Genomic DNA, 27,479 nt, shown 5'->3' on the forward strand with positions numbered 1-27,479 from the left:
TCATATAGTGAGTCATACTTTATAGGGTCTCATTTCAAAAACTACTCACCTCCCGACTTGAATCCACTGCAGCATCTGTGATGTGTTTCTCTAACTCCCAGTTATTCTGAGAAAACATTTAAGGGACACATCAGATTGGGCAGTGGTACCAAAGGCAAACTTTTTTATTATCCTGCATTGTCAATTTCTCTTCCTTATATCTCCCCTCTTCCTATACCTGCTGCAGAGCTCCAAGTCAACCAGTAATTGCAGACCTAAATGTTTGTAAAGAAGGCAGCGTAGCCAAGCTTGATATCCTCACAGAAGTAACCCACCAATCAAAGGGAGCAGCATGGCCTTAGCCCTGCTGGAAGGTGAGGCTCTTGAGACTTTTTTCCTCTGATGTAATAAGTCTAAGATCAATTTCATCGACTCACTTTCCTGTTGTGCTTTCCTTCCCATAGGACCCTTTAGAGAAACAGAGTTCTATCAGGTCTTAGTAACTAATTTTGAGAATTCTAGGCTAAAATTGAACAGCTAAAACGCTCCATCGTGAAGCCACTGGAATTCCTCAAAACGGTGTCCATGGCACCAGGCTGGGTTCTCACTAGACAATGGGGCAGATTTGACACCATGCAAATGAGACAAGGCTTGAGATTTGATGAATCTTCTATCTCCTTTCCCTACTTGGCTGACACTTGCTCTGAGGAAGGTTGTAAATGCAGGAGAGATTGTGGTATAATTCCTCAGACTGGCCTTTCTGCCCCCTAGTCAGGATTCGATTATCTTCCAAATTGCTGTGTTTCAGAGAGATAAAGATTTTTTATGGCTTGCTGACTGGAAACAACGACAAGAGCCAGCAAAGAGATGGCTGAGGGGCCATGCATAGTAATTCCATTGGTAAATGACAAAACCTTTGTTTGTATGACATTTCCAAAATTACTGCAGAATATGAATCTAAAATACAAAATGTCACATTTGGCATGCAAAACTATCACAGTATATCTCAGTATAAAATTCATAGAGGCATTTAATTTAGAATGTGTTTAATAACTCAGTCTGCCTGCATCAGTAATCCTGCCTTGAGGTTTAAAGAGATTGTCTTGTTTATTCACATGGTGTTAATTTTTAAAATATTTTTGGAAATCAAAATACTAAGGTTAAGTCTCTATTGTTAATTAAGATTTTCTAATTAAACCAAAAAATAATTGTTATTCTGATTACTGTTTAAGTCTGAGTTGTATAAAGAAACAAAAGAAGTTTAGCAACTTTCACTGTTGGTTTAACTGTGATTTGATCCCAGAAGCATACTGTGTATATGGAAATATATATTATCTGTCACAAAGTAAAGTCTAGGCAGGATTAAAAAGGGCTTACTGTTACCTGCAGATTAACGGGTGGTGCTACCAACACAGGTAGTTAGGAGAGTAACCTGATTCCAAAAATGACATTAATTTTGTTTAAAGCATGATGTAATAGAGAATTTTTCAAGGTCAAATTATTCTGAAGACTATTAGGGTGGAAAACATGACTTTCTGACATTTGAGTTATTAATAATCCCAGTTTAATTTTTGTGTATTCTGAAACAATAGTCCACTAAAAACCTTATCAATTTGTACCTACTTTTAACATTTACCAAAAATGAATGGCCTATTTGTCCCAGCCGAAGGTAAGCAAAGAAATTCAAATGTCCTGTAAAATATTCTTCAGTCATATACTTCAGTTACATGCAATTTATGCCAAGTTTTAGGTTAAAACACATAGAAATGCTCTTCTTTCTTTATTTTTTGAATCTCACTTGAAGCCTGTGGGGCAGGGTGACCTCATGTTCAAATTAAATACAAGTATTTGATCAGGTGAGGTGTTAGTCTGACCTGTTTTGCACATCACTAATCAATGGGGTCCATGGTCTGTGATTAGTATGAGAGGTAAGGGCTGTCACCTTTCAAGCTTACTGCCCATGTTCACCCATCCCAGGTATCTTAAGAGGCCCACTGTGTGGTTTTTAGAAGTGTTGGTTTCCTGTTCATTCTGTCTTATTATAATAGATGAATGGTTTCTGATGTCACAGATCATTAACATACCACACTTAAAAACTGGCTCAACTTTCCCTCGCATAATCGGTAGGCTTGCCTTTTGACCCCCTAATTACATGTCGTGTGTCCTCCTCTGTTATCACGGCTAATACCTGACAATTACAGGTTGAGTAAAAATAATTGTCTATTTTTCCCTCCCTGAGAAGCACACTGTGGCTAATTGTGTGGTTTTCCCCAGTTCCTGCATCATTCAAGAAATTCAAGAAACCTGTCTTTTCTTTGGGTTGAGCAGAGTCGGTCACCTCAGCCTCTTCAAATACAGATGAAATGCATAAGGGGTCTCAAGAACAAGGCTCCCCAAGGCTCCTACTTCCTCAAAGTGTCCCTGCTCGGTCGACCAGGTGGCCGTGTCTTGCCGTGGTGCCTGACGGAGCAGCTGAAGACCAGAACACACCCGGTGAGGCATGATGGAAAGTTTTATGACGTGGGGCTGTATTTCCACGAAAGCCTTTATGTGGTAAGCTGGTCTTTTTGCACACGTACCACTGTCTGCTCCTATCTGTCCAGCTTTTCACCTCTAGAGGTGGTTTTAGGTACTCAGCTTTGTGTAGTAAACAGAAAGGATTTCGTTCGTTCATTCAGCAAATACCCAGTAAGCACTCAGTATGAACCAAGCACTGCGCTGTGGCCGGTACGTGGACGCCCGTAGTCCTGGGTGAAACGGAATGCCCTCCTTCTTTATCAAGATCATTACTGTGGATCCTTGGTATAATTCTTCACCTTTTCAGGATTTACATGACAAGAGGTCACTAACGTGTGTGTTCTATGTGCGGTATGTATATACATTTGTAGGCAGCCAGGGACACGGATTTTAGGTGAGAACCCAGATTTAGGTAAGAAGAAATGTTGGAGGTTGTTCAGAGAATAGATTATGGATATAGGGGTATGTGTTTACCAAGCAAAGAGAATCTGGAGGAGACAGTGCTGGGCGAGAGAGGAAGGGGGAGGTAAGATTAGAGAGTGTTCCTGGATGCAGGGATGAGAAGCGGGGGTCCAAGATCTTCAAGTCACCTTTGGAAGGAGAGAGGATAAGCTTAGCTTTCTCTGGGGCATCGGCACCAGACTGACGAAGACAGGGAACTCCAGCCCAAGGAGAAGAAAGGAAGGGGCTGGGTTAGTCCCAGAACCCTTACTGCGTGCTGGTGCATTAGATGCCAGGCATGAGAATGGACTGTTTGAAAATATAGAATTGCTTTTTACGCTATTAATTTGAAGGAATAAGACAAACGTTGTAAGAATCAGTGTAGGTAGCACAAGGTTCCCGAGCTGACAAGACTCACTGAGGAACCGAGCCTCAGTTGGCTCATCTGTGAAATGGGAATAAAAATATCTGCCTATCAGAAGCATTACGAAAAATGACTGAGATGATTGTGGAAATACACACTGTCAATACATAGTAAGAATTCAGAAGCTTCTGTGATTATTATTGTTATAATTATTCTGTCTCTTTGATGGGGAAGCCCATAAATGCTTTCCAGGGGACTTTTCATTTTAATATATATGATGAATGCTTATATCTTGAACAACTTTTGAATTAACCTTTGCTTGAGAACAAGGGTGGTTAACAATTTCTTCTCTAACAAATGATCCCAAAAGCCTTGTTAAGATGTGTGAGATAGATGTGAGAGGTGTTAGTCAGGGGTGGGTATGGAGAGGACTTACCCCCTGGGGGAGCCCACTGTCCCCATAGAACCAGACTTTGAGGACAAGTGACACGAGGGCGGCAGATGTAATTCAGCCCCTGACATGATATCTTGGTTTTCACTGCTTATATCAGAGAAATTTCAGGAGTGTGGTGCTAGCTAAGATTTTAGTTAATAATTTTAAAACAGGTCTAATCTGTACTTAATGGGCAACTACATTCTTTTGGTACATTTTAATTAAGTACCTACCATTTTAAATCTTGGAGCTAGGCTACCAAATATAGCATTCGAAGAGCTTGCTATCTAGAGCCATCTGCATAAATAGCTCTTGTACATTGAAAAGCACTATAAAATGTTCTTTTTATTGTTATTATTGGTTTAGATGCCCATCCCCCAGCTCCCCCCATAGAGGTGTGAACTCTGAGTGCAGAAGCCACGTATATTGCTATGTTTACTTTGAGCATATTCCATGCATGTTGATGAATAATCCTAACAGAGAGTGCTACAGGTTAAATGTCAGGAGGGATTAGAGGATGAAGAGGTGCATCAAGAATGTCTTCAGGGGCTTCCCTGGCGGCGCAGTGGTTGAGAGTCCACCTGCCGATGCAGGGGACGCGGGTTCGTGCCCCGGTCCGGGAAGATCCCACATGCCGCGGAGCGGCTGGGCCCGTGAGCCACGGCCGCTGAGCCAGCGCGCATCCGGAGCCTGTGCTCCGCAACGGGAGAGGCCACAGCAGTGAGAGGCCCGCGTACCGCAAAAAAAATAAATAAATTAAAAATAAAAAGAATGTCTTCAGGGACAGGGAGCAAAACCACTAAGAGACGGATGCTGCCCAAAACTGTTCACAGTGTTGAAAAGCACATCAAGTCCGTAGGGGAAAGAAGAGGCTGGTTGTTCCTCAAACACTGAAATGCATTTTCCCCTTCCTGCCAAACAGAACAAAAAGTATCTTGGAATAGGTGAAGTAACACCCCCAAATTTTCTTTCCCTGTGTCAGAAGCAAACAAACCAAAATAATGACTTCCTGCCACAGCCAAGGAAAATCTATTCTTTAAGAGCCTGACAAAATGTCACTGAATTATATCCATCCCTTGGTATCACCTAGCAAAATCCTGCATCCCCAGAGAAATCTACTAGGGTGTTCCACATTCAGTGTATGTAAGAAAAGTACAAAAAATTCAGGACAAAAACAAACGCAAGAAAAGCACTCTAGAACTTGACAGGAAAGAGAAGTCATCTGACGCTGTTTGATTTCAGAATGAAAATGCTGTTGCTCAAAGTTCTGTTCATTCCACTGGGTTCTGGCAACTTTTTCCACTAACCACACAATTCTGCCTGCCAGCCACTCTGCTAGCAGTTTATGGGAGACTGACAGGTACAGCAGCAAGGTTTAAAGAAATGTCATTTTCCAATAGGAATAGGAATGCACACACAAAAACACACAGATGTGCTTGTGTATGTAACTGATATAGGGGCATCTAAGATATTTACATCATTTCTTTTCATGTACAAGCCTAAGACAGGGTCATTTCTCCATGAACACGAGAAGTTGGCTTCATATGGTTGTTTGAGAGTGCAGGACATCTTACCAATGTTAACCGAGGAGAGATGGTCAGCTATTCCTACACAGACAGGAGGGACAGAGAAGGTATTGCCCAAATGAGAGGGCAAGTCTTCATTGCAGGAGAAACACTGAGTCTGCTGAGGAAATGTCTGCATTATACGTCTGTAAGGTTACATTGTTAATGGAGCTTGGAATGAGGGTACAACGTTATAGCATCAAAGGTGGCTTCTCTTTGGTATCAGGCTGGACCAGGAGGCAAACAATTGAAGGTTAAGGTGAAAAGTTTGCTTATAGGGTTTGACAAGCCTCTAAGTGAGGCAGCAGATATATCGATTGGTAAGCCCAAGGTAATAGCCCTCCAAACACCCACGGTCCTACTTCTGATACTGTCATTTGGACTTTGTCCCAAATATTTCCACACTTTAACGTCCATTTTCCTGTATTGTAAGATGGAGATGTTCAAATATGATGATTTTTGATATTTCTCCAGATGATTTTTGATATTTTCAAGTGAAAAATAGCTGTATTGGCCTTTCTGATGACAGAAGACAACTTAAGCTCTTTGTTAAGAAAATCAGAGAATTAAAAAATCTACAAGTAAAAGTAGAGTTCTCAACAAGCATGTGTTCCTGTTCTGGGACCACATTAACTGAGTTCACACTTACCTTCACTTTATTAGTCATAGCTGTCTAACTATGCAAAGGAGAAGTGGAGTTGATAAATAAATATATAATCACTTCAAACTTAGGAAAAAAATACAGGTAATAGAAGAGTGGCACCAAGTGGCCCCAGCCAATGTGCCCTGTGGAGTAGATGAGCTACTCTGCTCAGTCATCTCCGATTTTCTGATCTACGTGATGGGGAGATATAGAAAAGTGTTGTTTCAAGTCACTGAATTTTGGAGTAGTTTGTTATGCAGCAATAGATAACTGGAGAACTTATTTAGCCCCTTCTGTGACCAAGAACGACATCGAGAGTTGGAGAAATAAAGTCAGGGCTGTCTTTTTAAATTGCTTGGGTAGCTTCTGCAAATATAACCTCGTGTGCTTAAGGAAAAAGAATCATTATGTGTCTAAATTCAGAGTTGGTTCACCCAAAAGGCATTTGCGTCCTGTGTGCCATGTCTTGTCCTTTAGTTACGCTGCGTGTATGTGAAAAAGGAGATGTGGGAGATGGAAGTGGATAAATAGGGGGGCTGTTACGGACTGAACTGTGTTCCTCCCAAATTCGTAGGCTGAGGCCCTAAATCCCAGTACCTCAGAATGTGACTAAATTTGGAGACAGGGTCTTTAAAGAGGTGAGTAAGGTTAAAATGAGGACATTGGGGTGGGCCCTAATCTAATCTGACTGGTGTCCTTAAAGAAGAGGAGATTGACACAGACACACACAGAGGGGAGACCATGTGGGGACACAGGGAGACAAACCAAAGAGAGAGGCCTCAGAAGAAACCAATCCTGCCGACACCTGGATCTTGGATGTCCAATTCCAGAACTGTGAGAAAATAAATTCTTATTGTTAAAGCCATCCAGTCAGTGGTACTTTGCTATGGTGGTCCTGAAAAAGTAATAGAGGGGCTCATGAAGAACTGGTGACAATGAACTGTCCTTTTATTCAGTGGGAAAGAAGAAGCAACAATTTGCTTCAACCTTTTAGAATTCAATACGTAAATCTGGCATCTTTGAAATAAGGTCTAGGGACTTCCCTGGCAATCCAGTTGTTAAGACTCCGCGCTTCCAATGCAAGGGACGTGGGTTCGATCCCTGGTTGGGGAACCAAGATCCCACATGCTGCACGGCACAGCCAAAAAGAAAAAAAGAAATAAGGCTCCCCTACTGTAGTGGGTTTTGGCTAATTGAATGGCACAAATAGGCACCTCAGAAGCTCCAGAGAAAACCTGACTTAAACTCACTGTGTTACCAGACTCTTTCATGGTTCTATAGAATTTTAAGAAGTATATCATCCAGTTACTATTTATACATCAGTGTGGCAAGGTATCATTATTATAGTAGTAGATGGGCACCATTTTTGTTTTACTGGAGGGAAATCCAATATGAATAAAATAGCAACTTTTCAAACATGACATTTAATCCATGCAGGTAAATCAAACTGAGAACCTATTATTCATTATTCAAAGGGTGGCATATTTTTATTACACTGAGAATGAAACACAAATACTGTGAAAAATTTAGTGCCTTTTCTTGAACTTTTAAGACACTTATCATGCAGTCATCTAGCTGGTACTGGCACCCATTTTAAAATACAGCCATGAAATTAATAAGTTTGAAGTTTTATGCCTGAAAAAAGGATGCTCAATTTCAGTGAAATAGGCAAATTTATTTTTTATTTAAAGCTTCCTAAATACTTAAGATGGTAAAGTACTTCAGTCATGTTCTGATTCCAATATGTATATGAAGAATATAGTTCATATCCTTGTCGTTATTAGTCGTGGCCCCAGTGTTCTTCCCTGAAGTGCTTTCTGAAAACTGCATGTATCAGAAACTGATTAAAATGACCTAAAGTATTAATTCTTAAAATATGATGAACCCAACATTTTGCAAGAGGTTATTTTCTGTGTGACATTTAATATCAAAGAATTGAAATGATTTTAATAACTCCTTGGAAGGAGTGGTCTTAGGAAAACTAGAGCTTGATTGCTTTTATTGATTATTGATTATTACCATTCATAGTGGATAGCCCTGGAGTATATTATATCATGTGGCTTTAAAAAGTTTGCCATTCTATCAGTGGAGGAAGCCCTTTTGGTCAGTATTTGAAATGGTCACTTCCGCTGGTCAAGGATTCCCCCAGACTTGTGAGAGTCCTGATTGTAAATGGCTTCTCCTGAGTGGTGTGAGTGGTCACTGGGTATATGCTGTTTTAACAGTGGTCTGCTTCTGCTACTTACTTAGCATTCATCACTTTAGGAAAATTACCTAATCTCCCTCGCCTCAGTTCCTTCATTTGTAAAACGGGAATCTGTTACCTTATTCATAGAGACTTTCTGAGCATTAAATAATGTGATGTATAGATTGTTTAGCATAGCGGGTTGCATGTAGGAAATAACTGGTGGCTATAATTAGTTTTTCATTATAATAATAATTCTCCATGTAGCATGTTCTCTTCCTTTCCCTCTCTCTGTTAGATTTCTCCAGCCCTCCAAAACATGCCTTCAAGAAGTATCAGTTAATCCATTCTTGATTTCTCCCTCTAAGAAAACTCAGTTTCCATTAAATTTATTGGATGCTCTTTTGCCTCTACTTCTTGTTACTGAGTGATGTGAGGGGTTTCAGGGCCATCAGTGCAAAAAGTCATGCTCTCATTGTCTCATAGTCTGGCAGAGAGGAAGAATAATGTGTATTGAGTGCCTGAACTGTGCCAGTTTCATCACTATGTGTTTAATACACACGATCAGTGCAAATTTCACACAGAGCAATCTATTGTTAATCCCATTTTGCAGATTAGAGAAACTGAGGTTTTAGAGATGAGAACTTGACCAGAAGTTTGAAGCTGAGATTGGAGCCCACAGTCCAAACACCGAGGTTCACAAACTACCCTACAGAAAATGGCAAGAACTGATATGTTGATTTTTCAAATCTGTAAACTACTCATCGATTCCTGTAATTTTTCTTTGTATTTCTACCAGGTTTATTTCCATTTCTAAAGCCAAATCCCTCGCTCTTTCTGTCTCTTCTTCTGTCCTTCGTGTCGGTTTTCTACATCTGTTCACATCTGATTTACTCAGAGTTGAGCGCCCTAGTTACAAATTAGTCGTTGTCGTTCACTCTGCATTCAATTCAATAATCAAATCATTGTTACCAGTCTCATTTGGGAATGAGGCTGCTGTATTACATAATATTGACAGGTGGTCACTCAAACATATTTGCCAGCACTAAAATGTAAGCTTCTTGAGCGCAAGAACTGGGGTCTGTTTTGTTCACTGCTGAATCTCTGGCACCTAGAACTGTGGCTGTCTTAATAAGTATTTTTAAATGAATGAATACATCTAAAAATTCAAAAGACTCACATTTCAGACTTCAAAGAGACAACTGCTTTCTACTTTATAGTTGAAAAATGTTTTAACTTTTTAAAACTTTTGGTGTTTTATGCAGATTAACATTCTTTATTTTATTGGAACTGCTTTCAAAATGCCATAAATCCAACTTTGTCCTTTGTGTCTGTTCTCTACATCTGTTCACATCTGATTTATTCAGGGTTAAGAATGCCCTAGTTACAAAATAGTCGTTCTTGTTCACTTTGCATGCAATTCAACAATCAAATCATTTTGAATTCTCTAAAGAGGAGGAACTTGCTTCTATATTTGAACTCACTCACATTCAGAGGGAATAGGTTTTAATATTTCAACATCTATACAAAATGCTTTACAATGACTTTTAAGGCACTAATTCTCCCATGAACGTCGAGTGAAGTCGCAAAGGGCTGACTAGGGTAAAGAATTTCTCCAAGGTCACATGGCCTGGTAATTGCAAAGAACAGGGCTGGCTATCTTTTCCTATCCATCTGCCTCATAGGTGTACCAAGCAGTACTCAATGACTTTGAACTGACGGGGCTCTCAACGCTTACAGTGGTGGCAGGAAAAGAATTCGGGTTCAAACAAACAAAAAATCGCTAAACTCAAGGACCAATGAAGGTCAATCTAGTAAACTGCCAATCAGAGCATGTCAAGCCTCTGCTTAAGCTCTCCTGGTAGCTCTCCATTACATTTAGAATAAAATCCAAATTCCTTACCTGGGCCTCCAAGCCTTACGTGATCGGGCCTCTATCCCCCTTTCTAATTTATTTCATGTGACTTTTCTGCTTGTGTATTTCATTTGAGACTCACTTTCTGTTCTTTGAACAGACCAAGCTCATTCTTATTACGAGGCTGCGTTAGTTGTGGCTTCCTGCCTAGTGGGGTTCCTCCTCAAACCTTGACACTGCTGGTCCCAGGTTAAGTGTCCCTTCCCGAGACAACATTTTCTTAACAGAATAGCTCCTCCTCTGGTCATTTTCTAGTGCGTCTCTAATTTATTTGTATTGTTTCAATATCACTAGTGATAAGTTAGAGCATTTATCACTATTGATATTGTCTTATTTGTTTATTGCATATCCCCTCCACTACCAGATTGTAGCTCAAGAAGAAGAGCTGATTTATTTATTTTTATCCTTAGTGCCAAAAATGGTGCTTAAGTACAAATGGGCATTTAATAAAGGTGTGTGAATGAATGACTGACTGAATGAACAGAGGGAAGTCCTGAAGTTGGATATGGCTTTTGACATAGTCAAATCAATAATTTAGTAGCTGGGAAAACATGAACACATCATTACTTTTATAAAAGCTTTTTTTCGATCACCTGTAAAATGGGCTAATATTAACTACATTGACACGCAGATCAAATGTTATATTGTGCATGTAAGAGCTTTGTAAAATGTAAAACGCTGCACAGGCATTAATACATTGCCAGGTATCTTTGGTACAGTGTGGGTTTCCCAAAGGGAAAGTGTTGATTAGCAATTATTGCCAAAAGTTTTATCCTTTCCAAATGATGTATTTGCCTGTTCCTTGTAAAACCATTTGTGGTTAATTTGTTGGTCTTTGATCTAATCATGCTGCAGATGTTCAGAAATGCCATCTTTTTGTGCATTGAGGCTCAGTCACTGGGGTTTGTAAAAGTAATGGGCTGTGCCCAATTTTTCCCCAGTGTCTTCAACTCTCAGGGACAAAGAAGGGAAAAATCTATCTTTCGCCTAACAAGGAAAAACTGAAAATTCAACTTTTGTTTTCACTTCAAAAAAAAGAAAAAAAAGGGGGGAGGGTAGGGGAAGAAATCCCAGAACTGAATTTTCTAAATTAAAATATTCAATTAGATTTTGCCATCTCCCTAGAGTGAAATATTCTTAGTTGAACATTTGAGTAGCATGTGAAGAGATGAGTTATGACACATTGAGGTTGAGGTCAGGTAATGGAATTGCGATGTAATGAGATGACATGCCATATATTTCCTCTTGATTTCAGTCATGTTTGATGGAAAAATGGTGGAAAGGCCATATTTTTTAGCCAGTAATTATTCAGGTATGAATCAGTTTGATTTTAGACAGAAATGTGGCTGCCCTAAGCTATGAAGTCAATTAGACATATGATCAAGGACACACAAACCTGTCTTGTCTTGGCATCCATATTGGATGATGATTCTCAAAGTGTGGTCTGAAGGACCACGTGAATCACCATTACCTAGACATGCCTGTAGAAATTCAAATTCCTGAGCTTCACCCCAGACTTACTGACTAAAGGATGAGAATGGGCCTAGAAATCTGCATTTTTAATAAACTCCTTTGGGTAAAATTCTTACACAAATCAAATTTGGGTGACTGCTAGATGACGTCCTTGAGGACATCATCGTATGATTGTAGTGGTTTCTTAAATAATTAAATTCTTTGTTGAGAAATCACAAAATTCAATTCAGGGACTGTAAGTTTGAGAGATCATAGACTTGTGCCCTCATTTTAGGAAGATTTTTACTCAGATTTACTAATTTGTAAGCTATCTGATGAATCTAGTCCTCAGAAAGACTCATTTTTTAAAAATTTATTTTACTTTTTATTAAAGTATAGTCGATTTACAATGTTGTGTTAGTTTTAGGTGTACAGCAATGTGATTCGGTTTTATGCATATATATGTGTATATAGTCAGAGAGATTCATTCTTTAAGGATGCTGGATGATGGAGTTTTTCGGGATGCTAATGATGGAGTTTTGTTGGAGACGTTTTCTCTTGGTAAGTTCTGTGTCTACTTTTGATGCCTGAACTCAGTGGGAGCAATTAAGGAGAGAACAGGCTGAATACAGAGAAACGTGGGAAGGAGCCCAGCTCCTCAGCCTGTATAAGGAGAAGCAGGAAATAGGGTGTAGAGGGATGGTCTTAAGCTTCTTCATCAGGAATCCAAGGTAGGCTGTCTGACGTTCACCTCCAACATTTCGGAAGCATGGCATGAATGGCTCTGGAGCACATGGCCAGGAATCAAATCCCAGCTCTACCCTCTACACCTATTTTCTGTGTGACCTTGGGCCAGCTCTCTTTGCCTCAGTTGTGTCATTGGTCAAATGGAGCTATAATAGAATCAACTTCATAGGATTACTGTGGTGATTGTGTTCATAAGGATAAAGTGATTTTAAAAGTACCTTGCATTTAGTAAGCTTTTGATACATGTTAATGGTTGATGCTCTACTGTTAGGTTTAAGGAACTCAAAAAATTGATTTCTAAAACAGGGAACTGGAACTGTCACATGTGCACATGAGAGCACTGGTTTTCCAACGGTGTAGGTGTAAGGTTTTCTCCCTTCTTCTATTCAGAAGCTATGATAGTTATAGCTGTTACCACCCTCTGTCCTTGATCCCTAGACCAAGATAAGTTTCCAAGAATAATTACTTTCTTTCATCCCGCAGCAGAAAGACTGGGAATTAGAGCTAATATGTCTGTTTATTTATCTTGGCTAAGGGAATGGAAAGGAAAATAATGGTATTATTAAGCTCTCACTGGATAACCTAGATTACACTGTGCTGTGGCATCAATTCCCAGTCATCTGTCCAGAGTTGTTTGCCTCAGAAAGAACACTTCGCTATTTTCTAATGCAAATTAAGTATATTTATTTAATTCCTTAACTATGCTTATTCCCTACAGAATATTAGTCCCAGAAGACACCATTTTGTTCATTTCCCATTCTCCCAAATTGCCACCTTCCCTTCATCACCACTGTCCTTCCTTTCCCACCCCTTCCACCTCCACCACCAGCACTTCATACATGGTGAAACAAAGATCCATCCCCAAATGACAGGTTACTTACTGGAGTGTTACATTGGGATTTGATCTTAACATTTGTCTGATGCCAAAGCCCATGCTTTTAACCCATGAGGACATATAGCTTCCCTTTTAAATCAGAGAAGCAATTAAACACGGCAGGATTGAACAATTAGGACTGAGGTAAACTATATATAAAGTCAAAAGCATTTAAGATGCATTTATAGGAATTCCAACCAAAGAAATATCCAAGCAGCGTCACTGTAGTCTTACCACAAACAACTGAAGCATTGTTGGGTATTCTGTTTATCCACTGTAGTGCAGATTACGTGAGTATTTGCGTTCTCCTCTACGGTTGGTTTTATCATGACGCTGGCAAAGAACCGCTAGGTTTTCGACTTTATATCCAATGACTTAGAATATGGCTCTGAAGCTATTGTGGTATAATAATCATGTTTATAGAACAGTTAAGACTGGATGTGAGTCAATACAAAGCAGGAGCAGTCAATATTATCTTGGTTATTTTATGGTAACAAAACCCCCCAGTATTTCAGTGGCTTAATTCAACAGAAGCTTATTTTTCACCCAAGCTATGTGTCTACTTCAGGACAGCTAGGGGCTCTGCTTTACCCATTCTCATTCTAAGTCAAAGACTGGTCACTGGTCAATGTAGCAAAGGAGAAAAATGAAAGAAAACTCTGGAGAATCTAGAACCAATAATAAGTGCCCTGGCCTAGAAGTGACACATATTCTGTCCACTCAGAGGTCCTTGTCCAGAACTAGTCAAAGGGCCCACCCAACCACAACGGGGCTTGGACATGCAATCCTACTATAAGCTTAGAAGGTGAAGAGCTGGAAATATTTGATGAACAGCACTTATGACACCATAACTGCTGAGGAGGGAGTGAAGCTTTCTAATAAATAGCTGTTCACAAGGAATTGGTTTACCTTATGAATTGGCAAACATTCCTATCCGTGTAGGGTTCAGATAGAGACTGAACTATCCCCTGTAGTACAGAAAAGATTTCTAACTGAGCAAGGGACTGAATATAACAGTGTTTCTTAAATTATGTGGCCTATGTACAACCAGTATTTTAATTAGATAGTCTGTACTCCTCAACAAAATTTTTAAAATGCCCTTTTCTGAGGTCACTGAGGTCTTTTGTTAATACTGTTATTATTTAAGTTTTAAGAACTTCAAAAAGCTTAGAATATCTTAGTAATTGTTATGAAAACATTTAAGTCTCCAAATTCATGTCTGGGCCTCACCAGTATCTCTGCCTGTACTTCTGTTTGAAAGCCTGGAGATTAGAAATTATGCCCTAAAAGATATTGTCCAGACTGAAGACACGAGATTCTTTGGTTATAATGAGCAAAACTTGGGGGAGGAAGAGGTATGTCCTGATGAAGAGGCTGTCATGAGAAAATAGTAGACTCTGTGTGTGTGTGTGTGTGTGTGTGTGTGTGTGTGTGTGTGAGTGTGAGAGAGAGAGAGAGAGAGAGGCAGACAGATATATTGTCAATAAATTTGACCATATTTAATTTGCATGTTTATGTATTACATATTTTAACATATGTTTAACAGAAAATAAAACTAGAAAGTTAGATTGTGGTGAGGTAGCATTAGGGTCTTTAATGCAATGCTGAAGAATTATAAGTTTTATGATAAATATAAAGTGACGGTATGATGTCAGGCAAGAAACAGCCTACCAAGGAGCAAAAAGTAGAGCTTATACTGAACCAAAGTTTCTGGTAACATTTTGTTCACTGCCAGAGATAAAAGTAACTTTTTATGATCAGAGTTGCAGGGCAAAAAAGCTGGACAAAAAAATGGAAGTAGAATTTTCCATATGATAGATAATATTTTTATATTAATTCTGGATTTCATGATAAGGAAAGTATGCCCCTTTGACATTCAATAATGGACTTTTCTGTTAAATATCATAGGTAGCCCTTTATTTTTAAGGTTTTATCTTTGATTTTATTGGTTTGACTATGATATGCCCAGGTTTCCTTTTTCCTTTTTCTTTTTGGGATTTTCTGAATTCCCTGGTTTCGTGGGTTGATGTCTTTCATCAGTTTTGGAAAATTCTCAGCCGCTATCTCTTCACATGTTTTTCTGCACCATTGTCTTTCTCTTTTCCTTTTAGGACTCCAATTACATGTGTTTAGATTGCTTATTACTGTCCCACACATCTTACATGCTCTGATCAGTTGGGGTTTCTTTTCCCCCCTTTTTTCATTATTTTTGCCTTTGTGCTTCAGTTGGGACTTTCCTACTGGCCTCTGCTAGAGGTCATCTATCCTTTTTCTGCCATGTTCATTTCTACTGTTAAGCCCATTCAATGAATTTTTCAAGTACCCTAAACATTTTTAAAGTTCACTCTTGAAATTTTCTTCCCTCCCCCGGTTATTTCCATCTTTCTCCTTATTTCTTTATCCTAATTATAATGATTGTTTAAAGTATTTGTTAAGGCTAACATCTGAGTCATCTGTGGGTCAGTTTCCATTGACTGTTCTCTTTTATCTGTGCATCACATTTCCCTTCTTCTGTGGATGTCTCATAGTTGTGTATTGTATGCCAGATATTGTGTATAAATGAATTGTAAAGACTGAAATAGAAAATATTTACCCCGCACAAAAAAAGCAGCCTCTGTCAGGCAGCTAGAGTGATCTTTCTGATTAGAGTTAAGCTAAGTTGGGGTTAGGTTGTGGCTTTGATTAGTTTTAATTCACCACTGGTTTTAAAAGTTTTCAAGTGTGAAAGATCCCTCCTTCCAGCTGGGCTTTGGTATCCAAGCACCACATAACCACTCTGCTCCCTAGCCCTGCCCTGAGATTTCTGTGCCATGGAAGGTCTCTTTTTGACTTTCAGCCTGAACCCAATTGCTCACATGCTGCTGAATAAGAGTCCTAAAATTGAGAATTTGTAAATAGTAAGGACTCATTCTGTGTCTGGGGCTCATGTGTATTCGACAATCCACATTAGTCCAAGACTTATAATTTTAGCCAGTTTCTCCTTTTACCTACAAAGTCTCTCACCCAATGACAGATCTACTCCTTCACCCGTCCCCTGAGATTAAAGCTACCTCTAGAGGCTTCCGGGAAGATGGCGGAAGAGTAAGAGGCGGAGATCACCTTCCTCCCCACAGATACACCAGAAATACATCTACACGTGGAGCAACTCCTACAGAACACCTACTGAACGCTGGCAGAAGACCTCAGACCTCCCCAAAGGCAAGAAACTCCCCACGTACCTGGGTAGGGCAAAAGAAAAAAGAATAAACAGAGACAAAAGAATAGGGACGGGACCTGCACCAGTGGGAGGGAGCTGTGAAGGAGGAAATGTTTCCACACACTAGAAGCCCTTTCGCGGGCGGAGACTGCCCGTGGCGGAGGGGGAAGCTTCGGAGCCGCGGAGGAGAGCACAGCAACAGGGGTGCGGAGGGCAAAGTGGGGAGATTCCCGCACAGAGGATCAGGGCCGAGCGGCACCCACCCGCCGGGGCGGGCAGGGCTGCGAGCTGAGGCTCGGGCTTCGGTCGGAGCGCAGGGAGAGGACTGGCGGCGTGAACACAGCCTGAAGGGGTTTAGTGCGCCACAGCTGGCCGGGAGGCAGTCCGGGAAAAGGTCTGGAGCTGCCGAAGAGGCAAGAGACTTTTTCTTCCCTCTTTGTTTCCTGGTGCGCGAGGAGAGGGGATTAAGAACGCTGCTTAGGGCTTCCCTGGTGGCGCAGTGGTTGAGAGTCCGCCTGCCGATGCAGGGGACACGGGTTCGTGCCCCGGTCTGGGAAGATCCCACATGCCGCGGAGCGGCTGGGCCCGTGAGCCATGGCCGCTGAGCCTGCGCGTCCGGAGCCTGTCCTCCGCAGCGGGAGAGGCCACAACAGTGAGAGGCCCGCGTAACGCATAAAAAAAAAAAAAAAAAAGAACGCTGCTTAAAGGAGCTCCAGAGACGGGCGCGAGCCGCGGCTAAAAGCGCAGACCCCAGAGACGGGCAGGAGACGCTAAGGCTGCTGCTGCCGCCAAAAAGAAGCCTGTGTGCGAGCACAGGTCACTCTCCTCACCTCCCCTCCCGGGAGCCTGTGCAGCCCGCCACTGCCAGCGTCCCGGGATCCAGGGACAACTCCCCCGGGAGAACGCACGGCGCGCCTCAGGCTGGTGCAATGTCACGCTGGCCTCTGCCGCCACAGGCCTGCCCCGCACGCAGTGCCCCTTCCTCCCCCTCCCCCCCCCGCCCGCCCCCTGCGCCGGCTTGAGCGAGCCAGAGCCCCCGAATCAGCTGCCCCTTTAACCCCGTCCGGTCTGAGCGAAGAACAGACACCCTCCAGCAACCTACACGCAGAGGCGGGGCCAAATCCAAAGCTGAGCTCTGGGAGCTGTGAGAACAAAGAAGAGAAAGGGAAATCTCTCCCAGCAGCCTCAGGAGCAGCAGATTAAAGCTCCACAATCAACTTGATGTACCTGTATCTGTGGAATACATGAATAGGCAACGAATTCCAAATTAAGGAGGTGGACCTTGAGAGCAAGATTTATGATTTTTTCCCCTTTCCATCTTTTTAGCCGTGCGGATGAAAGGCTCTTGTTTCTGCAGCCAGGAGTCAGTGCTGTGCCTCTGAGGTGGGAGAGCCAACTTCAGGACACTGGTCCACAGGAGACCTCCCAGCTCCACATAATATCAAATGGTGAAAATCTCCCAGAGATCTCCATCTCAACACCAGCACCCGGCTTCACTCAATGACCAGCAAGGTTCAGTGCTGGACATCCTATGGCAAACAACTAGCAAGACAGGAAAACAGCCTCACCCATTAGCGGAGAGGCTGCCTAAAATCATAATAAGTCCACAGACACCCCAAAATACACCACGTGGAACTGCCCACCAGAAAGACAAGATCCAGCCTCATCCACCCGAACACAGGCACTAGTCCCCTCCACCAGGAAGCCTACACAACCCACGGAACCAACCTTAGCCACTGGGGACAGACACCAAAAACAACGGGAACTACGAACCTGCAGCCTGCAAAAAGGAGACCCCAAACACAATAAGATAAGCAAAATGAAAAGACAGAAAAACACACAGTAGATGAAGGAGCAAGATAAAAACCGACCAGACGTAACAAATGAAGAGGAAATAGGCAGTCTACCTGAAAAAGATTTCAGAATAATGATAGTAAAGATGATCCAAAATCTTGGAAATAGAATAGACAAATGCAAGAAACATTTGACAAAGACCTAGAAGAACTAAAGATGAAACAATGATGAACAACACAATAAATAAAAATACTCTAGATGGAATCAACAGCAGAATAACTGAGGCAGAAGAACAGATAAGTGACCTGGAAGATAAAATAGTGGAAATAACTACTGCAGAGCAGAATAAAGAAAAAAGAATGAAAAGGACTGAGGACAGTCTCAGAGACCTCTGGGACAACATTAAATGCACCAACATTCAAATTATAGGGGTTCCAGAAGAAGAAGAGAAAAAGAAAGGGACTGAGAAAATATTTGAAGAGATTGTAGTTGAAAACTTCCCTAATACGGAAAAGGAAGTAGTTAATCAAGTCCAGGAAGCACAGAGAGTCCCATACAGGATAAATCCAAGGAGAAATACGCTGAGACACATATTAATCAAACTGTCAAAAATTAAATACAAAGAAAACATTAAAAGCAGCACGGGAAAAACAACAAATAACACACAAGGGAATCCCTATAAGGTTAACAGCTGATCTTTCAGCAGAAGCTCTGCAAGCCAGAAGGGACTGGCAAGACATATTTAAAGTGATGAAGGAGGAAAACCTGCCACCAAAATTACTCTGCCTAGCAAGGATCTCATTCAGATTTGATGGAGAATTTAAAACCTTTACAGACAAGCAAAAGCTGAGAGAGATCAGCACCACCAAACCAGCTCTACAACAACTGCTAAAGGAACTTTTCTAGGCAAGAAACACAAGAGAAGGAAAAGACCTACAATAATGAACCCAAAACAATTAAGAAAATAGGAATAGGAACATACATATCGATAATTACCTTAAATGTAAACGGACTAAATGCTCCCACCAAAAGACACAGATTGGCTGAATGGATACAAAAACAAGACCCATATATTTGCTGTCTACAAGAGACCCACTTCAGACCTAGAGACACATACAGACTGAAAGTAAGGGGATGGAAAAAGATATTTCATGCAAATGGAGACCAAAAGAAAGCTGGAGTAGCAATTCTCATATCAAACAAAACAGACTTTAAAATAAAGACTATTAGAAGAGACAAAGAAGGACACTACATAATGATCAAGGGATCGATCCAAGAAGAAGATATAACAATTGTAAATATTTATGCACCCAACATAGGAGCACCTCAATACATAAGGCAAGTACTAACAGCCATAAAAGGGGAAATCGACAGTAACACATTCATAGTAGGACACTTTAATACCCCACTTAAACCAATGGACAGATCATCCAAAATGAAAATAAATAAGGAAACACAAGCTTTAAATGATGCATTAAACAAGATGGACTTAATTGATATTTATAGGACATTCCATCCAAAAACAACAGAATACACCTTTTTCTCAAGTGCTCATGGAACATTCTCCAGGATAGATCATATCTTGGGTCACAAATCAAGGTTTGGTAAATTTAAGAAAATTGAAATTTTATCAAGTATCTTTTCTGATCACAACACTATGAGACTAGATGTCAATTACAGGAAAAAAATCTGTAAAAAATACAAACACATGGAAGCTAAACAATACAGTACTTAATAACGTAGTGATCACTGATTAAATCAAAGAGGAAATAAAAAAATACCTGGAAACAAATGACAATGGAGACACGACGACCCCAAATCTATGGGATGCAGCAAAAGCAGTTCTAAGAGGGAAGTTTATAGCAATACAATCCTACCTTATGAATCAGGAAGCATCTCGAATAAACAACCTAACCTTGCACCTAAAGCAATTAGAGAAAGAAGAACAAAAAAACCCAAAGTTAGCAGAAGGAAAGAAATCATAAAAATCAGATCAGAAATAAATGAAAAAGAAATGAAGGAAATGATAGCAAAGATCAATAAAACTAAAAGATGGTTCTTTGAGAAGATAAACAAAATTGATAAACCATTAGCCAGACTCATCAAGAAAAAAAGGGGGAAGACTCAAATCAATAGAATTAGAAATGAAAAAGGAGAAGTAACAACTGACACTGCAGAAATACGAAAGATCATGAGAGATTACTATAAGCAACTCTATGCCAATAAAATGGACAACCTGGAAGAAATGGACAAATTCTTAGAAATGCACAACCTGCCAAGACTGAATCAGGAAGAAATAGAAAATATGAACAGACCAATCACAAGCACTGAAATTGAAACTGTGATTAAAAATCCTCCAACAAACAAAAGCCCAGGACCAGATGACTTAACAGGCGAATTCTGTCAAACATTTAGAGAAGAGCTAACACCTATCCTTCTCAAACCTTCCAAAATATAGCAGAGGGAGGAACACTCCCAAACTCATCCTACAAGGCCACCATCACCCTGATACCAAAACCAAAGATGTCACAAAGAAAGAAAACTACAGGCCAATATCACTGATGAACATAGATGCAAAAATCCTCAACAAAATACTAGCGAACAGAACCCAAAAGCACATTAAACGGATCATATGGCATGATCAAGTGGGGTTTATTCCAGGAATGAAAGGATTCTTCAATATATGCAAATCAATCAACGTGATACACCATATTAACAAGTTGAAGGAGAAAAACCATATGATCATCTCAATAGATGCAGAGAAAGCTTTCGACAAAATTCAACATCCATTTATGACAAAAACCCTGCAGAAAGTAAGCATAGAGGGAACCTTCTTCAACATAATAAAGGCCATATATGACAAGCCCACAGCCAACATTGTCCTCAATGGTGAAAAACTGAAAGCATTTCCACTAAGATCAGGAACAAAACGAGGTTGCCCACTCTCACCACTCTTATTCAACATAGTTTTGGAAGTTTTAGCCACAGCAATCAGAGGAGAAAAAGAAATAAAAGGAATCCAAATTGGAAAAGAAGTCGTAAAGCTGTCACTGTTTGCAGATGACATGATACTATACATAGAGAATCCTGAAGATGCTACCAGAAAACTACTAGAGCTAATCAATGAATTTGGTAAAGTAGCAGGATACAAAATTACTGCACGGAAATCTCTGGCATTCCTATACACTAATGATGAAAAATCTGAAAATGAAATCAAGAAAACAATCTCATTTACCATTGCAACAAAAAGAATAAAATATCTAGGAATAAACCTACCTAAGGAGACAAAAGACCTGTATGCAGAAAATTATAAGACACTGATGAAAGAAATTAAAGATGATACAAATAGATGGAGAGATATACCATGTTCTTGGATTGGGAGAATCAACATTGTGAAAATGACTCTACTACCCAAAGCAATCTACAGATTCAATGCAATCCCTATCAAACTACCACTGGCATTTTTCACAGAACTAGAACAAAAAATTTCGCAATTTGTATGGAAACACAAAAGACCCTGAATAGCCAAAGCAATCTTGAGAACGAAAAACCAAGCTGGAGGAATCAGGCTCCCTGACTTCAGATTATACTACAAAACTACAGTAATCAAGACAGTATGGTACAGGCACAAACACAGAAAGATAGATCAATGGAACAGGATAGAAAGCCCAGAGATAAACCCACGCACATATGGTCACCGTATCTTTGATAAAGGAGGCAGGAATGTACAGTGGAGAAAGGACAGCCTCTTCAATAAATGGTGCTGGGAAAATGGTACAGGTACATGTAAAAGTATGAGATTAGATCACTCCCTAACACCATACACAAAAGTAAGCTCAAAATGGATTAAAGACCTAAATGTAAGGCCAGCAACTATCAAACTCTTAGAGGAAAACAGGCAGAACACTATGACATAAATCACAGCAAGATCCTTTTTGACCCACCTCCTAAAGAAATGGAAATAAAACCAAAAATAAACAAATGGGACCTAATGAAACTTCAAAGCTTTTGCATAGCAAAGGAAACCATAAATAAGACCAAAAGACAGCCCTCAGAATGGGAGAAAATATTTGCAAATGAAGCAACTGACAAGGGATTAGTCTCCAAAATTTACAAGCAGCTCATGCAACTCAGTAACAAACAACCCAATCCAAAAATGGGCAGAAGACCTAAATAGACATTTCTCCAAAGAAGATATACAGACTGCCAACAAACACATGAAAGAATACTCAACATCATTAATCATTAGAGAAATGCAAATCAAAACTACAATGAGGTATCATCTCACACCAGTCAGAATGGCCATCATCAAAAAATCTGGAAAGAATAAATGCTGGAGAGGGTGTGGAGAAAAGAGAACCCTCTTACAGTGTTGTTGGGAATGTAAACTGTGATACAGCCACCATGGAGAACAGTATGGAGGTTCCTTAGAAAACTACAAATAGAACTACCATATGACCCAGCAATCCCACTACTGGGCATATACCCCGAGGAAACCATAATTCAAAAAGAGCCATGTACCAAAATTTTCATTGCAGCTCTATTTACAATAGCCTGGAGATGGAAACAATCTAAGTGTCCATCATCAGATGACTGGATAAAGAAGATGTGGCACATATATACAATGGAATATTACTCAGCCATAAAAAGAAACGAAATTGTGCTATTTGTAATGAGGTGGATAGACCTAGAGTCTGTCATACAGAGTGAAGTAAGTCAGAAAGAGAAAGACAAATACCATATGCTAACACATATATATGGAATTTAAGAAAAAAAAATGTCATGAAGAACCTAGGGGTAAGACAGGAATAAAGACACAGACCTACTAGAGAATTGACTTGAGGATATGGGGAGGGGGAAGGGTAAGCTGTGACAAAGCGAGAGAGAGGCATGGACATATATATACACTACCAAACGTAAGGTACATAGCTAGTGGGAAGCAGCCGCATAGCACAGGGATATGGGCTCGGTGCTTTGTGACCGCCTGGAGGGGTGGGATAGGGAGGGTGGGAGGGAGGGAGACACAAGAGGGAAGAGATATGGGAATATATGTGTATGTATAACTGATTCACTTTGTTATAAAGCAGAAACTAACACACCATGGTAAAGCAATTATACTCCAATAAAGATATATATATATAAGAAAAAGCTACCTCTAGTCTTAACTCATATATGAAGGGGTTATGCTCTCTGAGATTTAGTTTCCCCTAAGCTTCATGTCCTCAGCTTCCCAAGGTGTTTAAAATACGCGTAATTTTGTAATTTACCTGGAGTTTTTTCCTTGTTATAGTAAGAATTATGGTCATTTATGACCATCTCCATCCTAAGGAGAAGCAGAACTTTGAAAACCTTCTGTTTTTGAAATTACTTTGTCAACTTTTTTTCTGAGTATGAAAACAATAATCTCTCCAAATATTTCAGAAAATCCAGACAATGGAAAAATACTTTGTCAACACGCATTTTCATCATTTTGTAAGACTTCCTTAATCCTTTCTGAGTTGCTTCAATTTAAAAGTATTTGGTGTCCAAGTGGAAGGAATTTTGCTTTCTCTTCCAATCCTCCGTACAGACCTCAGCCTTCAAAATTCTTGTTTGTTTCTTTTCTTCTTGTTCTCCACTCTCCTTTCACATTCACCTTCTTTGATATGGAAGATCAAACGCATCACCCTTACGTTATGCAATGAAATTCAGCTCTCTAATCTCTCTTCCTTCAAAAAAGAATGCCCTTCATGGCACTCAGAAAATAAAGCTACTCCGAAGAAATTATGACCTCCAGTTACCAGGACTTTGATGAGATAGCATTGGTAGTTGGGAGGAGACTGATCCATTTATTTCCTTTATTATATAGCATTCAATTACAAAGCTACAGAAAACTATGGAAACATCACATCATAGGACAGCTATGGAAATACTCAGGTTTGCGGAAAGCTTCCTCTGGGAGGTACAATGAAACTTAGTGATCCTTTCTTGCCAAAGAGGAAAAAAATGAGTCCCAACCTACACATTACAGGGCAAAAGATCTCTCCTACAACATACAGCGAGGGAAAGGCACTAAAAGAATAAATAAGACAAGTGTTGTCAGATAAATTCCTCTGTTTGATAACATATGGCTCTTACCCTCCTTTTCAGTCAGTATCAGTGACTAGGTTTTGTCTTGTTCAAATACTTATTTTTGGGGGGGGCTGTCAGGGTAATTGTGAAATAGGCTGAAGTGAAGATTCTTTGGTGCCTAAAGACTGGCTTCTAATTTACATTGTTACAGGTGACCCAGTGCTGCCTGGTGTTACTGGGTTATGTTTGGTAGCCTTGAACTGTTTCTCATGCACAAAATGGTACTAGTGTTTTACGTATTTAAAGATGATCTTCAACCTTAAAATGTTCTTTTCTTCTTTATTAAAATAAACTATAATCTAAGGCATAGAAATAGTTGGGATAAAGTCATAAGATTAATAATAATATTTACGTGCATTTTACATTTTTATGAACATTTTAATATTTGTTATCCAAATTGATAATTGCATCAACTCTGTGAGGAAGGTGCTTATATTCTTTTTTTCATGGATGAGGAAATTTGAATGCATGGAAACTTAGATACAAAAGGAGAAGTGACTGGCCTAAGACCGCAGGAAACTTAATGATAGAATTGGGTCAGTACTGGTCAACTTCTTACTTAATCTATTAATATTTTGAACATATCACTGAGTAAGATCAGGTTAGTATAAGAGGGACATTAGTTTTCACTTCTAAATGCAGAGATAACAATTGATGAAATGACTGTAATAGCAGCAGTTCAGCTTTATTTTTAAACGATGGTCAGAAACAGGTTTCTGACCCCATTTTTCCTCCTCCTTCTCATTTAGCTTTTATTCTCTTATCACGAGGGTTACTCACAGCCATCTAACCAAATGAAAAGTATGGCTTGATTAAGAATCTCTTTTGTCTGTAATTTGTGCATAATGTTTTTAGCTCTCCCATGGGCTGTTGTAGAAAATGGTAAATCTGGTTTAAATGAAACCCGATCCCGTTAATGGTTTAATAGCAGCTGCCACAGGGTTATGGCATTTTTCAACAGATGCTTCTGCTTCATTTTAAACATAAACTAAGTCTTGGAATATTTATATAAATCATATAAAATATGCCTACATAATTTTGGTTAAATGTATTGTTATAAAATAGTCTTAGGCAGGTCCCTATCTTTGTCCATTTATAATTATTCACACAGAATTAAAAAAAAAAAACGAAGGCTACACTCTATTTAAAAAAAAGATTATTCATGTCTTGCACTTTCCTAAAAAATTTTTTAAAGGCTGGAGAATAGCCTCCATCTCTAGTCTGGGGATGTGAACAGTGGCTTGGTCAATCTGATCATTCTATCCATCTTTATGCCTAAGACTATTTACTTAGCACTGACAAATTGCTTATACAGTGACGTGCATTATAGTGTCAACTGAAATATACAGAGTAGTCACAAAATTAAATGGGACACTATATTTCTTTGAAGAGGTAGATCTTGTAATAGTTAACTCAGACTATCATTATGCCCAGGATTCGTTTCTCTGGAGTGTGATAGTTTGTTCAACCATTTTTTTTTTTTTTGAAGAAAAGCATTTCTTCTGTTCAAAGCACTTGTGCTGGTTACCTGAATGATACAAAGAAGAATGACAGGCAAGTAAAGCAATAAGACAAAAGATAGAAATAGTTATACAAAGAGGTACCAGCTCAAGCAACAATACAGTATACCACTTTAGTTAACATATCACAAGTTGAAGTCCTGAAGCTCATAAAGGGCAGAATCTTGAACTGGCAGGGTCAAATTTGTCTTGTTTTTTGGGGTCATACTTTCATGGTGGTATATTTGCTCAATTACCTTGCGGTGGAACATTTATTTATGTGAGTGCACCCAATGGTGAGTTTTTAAGAGCAAACAGTAAGAGTACAAACCAATTCTTAAACTCTAAATTATCTGTGGGTGTCACTGACTGTGATGTGTTTCTAAATACAAGCATCGTGATCTTCCCCTGTCCTAATGTCTGTCCTAGGTACTCCCGTCTAAGAAGGATGTGAAACCTGGTGCCGCTTTCTTGTTTGAACTCATTCTCCTTCGTGGGAAATATGCTTGTCTCCACCAAGTTGTGGGCTGGACAACTTTCCCTTTGTATGATAGCAATTTGGATGTAGTGGAGGGAAAATTCAAGTGTCCACTTCTCCGAGGACATTATGACCAGAAACTCGACAACTTCAGGAAAATTGAAGATTTGATTTGCTTGGACCTAGACCACTGGCTGTGCAATCTCTACTTTCAGGTTTGCAATATGATTTTGTGAATGGAAAAAAGAATTTAAAATTTTTCCAAAGCTGCTTCTTTCTAGCCTTTAGCTTCCTTTCATGATATTGAAAATTCCAGTATCAAAACCTATAAAAGTAATTACATCTTAATACTGATTTCTCGTAATGTAGATTAAATTTATGTCTACAAACAAGGGGTAAAATTCTAGAGTTAGAAATCTTAAGGATAATTTAATCCAGACGTCTATGTTATAAATAAGTCCGGACAGCCATCCAAGTCCCCTGATTTCTCAGTTTACAATCTGTTGCTGCTGGAGCAGACTGCTCTCACCGACATGGGACGGGGGATATATTTCTTTATTGAAAGTTCTTATTGAGCTTCTGTTGTGTGTTGAACATTGCTTGTTCCAGGGATATGAAGAGATAGATGTGGTCTCTGCCTTCTGCATACTTGACATTTATTTGATGAGACCAACAACAGATACCCAATGACCCACATTTCCACAGGATGAAAGTGGCCATCAGAAAGCTCTCTTTGCCATACACATGGCTTCAATGTAAGCTGCCTAGTTTACATAAAAAATCAAAAAAAAAAAAACCATTTGGTCACACATCATTTATTGGTATAGGTTTGGCATTCTGTTTTCTAACCAAGTCTTTTAGCAGAAATGCTGTTGTGTAAATTCATTTTAGGCCACCACCTTGGAGGATCCAAAAAAGAAAATGACAGCATACATGAAATATAAAGCATTCCAACACATTTTTAGTCAAATTATTTTTGTCTTATATGTCCAAATTTGTTCTACCTGTTTATCTTATTTTTCTGGGGTGCTTGTATCATAAAATGCTATGATTTATTTTCTTCCTTACCTGTATGTTTGATTTTTTTTCAGTCTGTCTGGCTTTTATCCATTACAAATGGACATAATTGTACACTAGCTTTCTTATTTGATAGACAATAACAGAAGTTTTCTCCCTGTGTACATTTCATGAGGAGTTGGGGAGGGGTAGTGAGTCCTACTAATGAGAATAGTACTATTATTCAAGATGTATGATTTTCTGATTGTAAGGCAGAATAAGTACGAATG

General features: G+C 39.6%; 1 protein-coding gene across 1 annotated transcript in view; it reads left to right on the plus strand.

Moving 5' to 3' along the window:
- Positions 1-27,479, plus strand: part of LOC136129709 (uncharacterized) — a gene marked incomplete at its 5' end in the record, with an annotated part of 268,536 nt that overhangs the window by 58,570 nt on the left and 182,487 nt on the right. Inside the window, 2 exons of the mRNA XM_065886016.1 lie at positions 2,308-2,532; positions 26,145-26,408. Coding sequence (XP_065742088.1) covers positions 2,308-2,532; positions 26,145-26,408 — 489 coding nt within the window. The remainder of the gene's footprint in view (positions 1-2,307; positions 2,533-26,144; positions 26,409-27,479) is intronic.

This window comes from Phocoena phocoena, chromosome 10, assembly GCF_963924675.1.
Source record: "Phocoena phocoena chromosome 10, mPhoPho1.1, whole genome shotgun sequence".
Taxonomy (NCBI): Eukaryota; Metazoa; Chordata; class Mammalia; order Artiodactyla; family Phocoenidae; genus Phocoena; species Phocoena phocoena.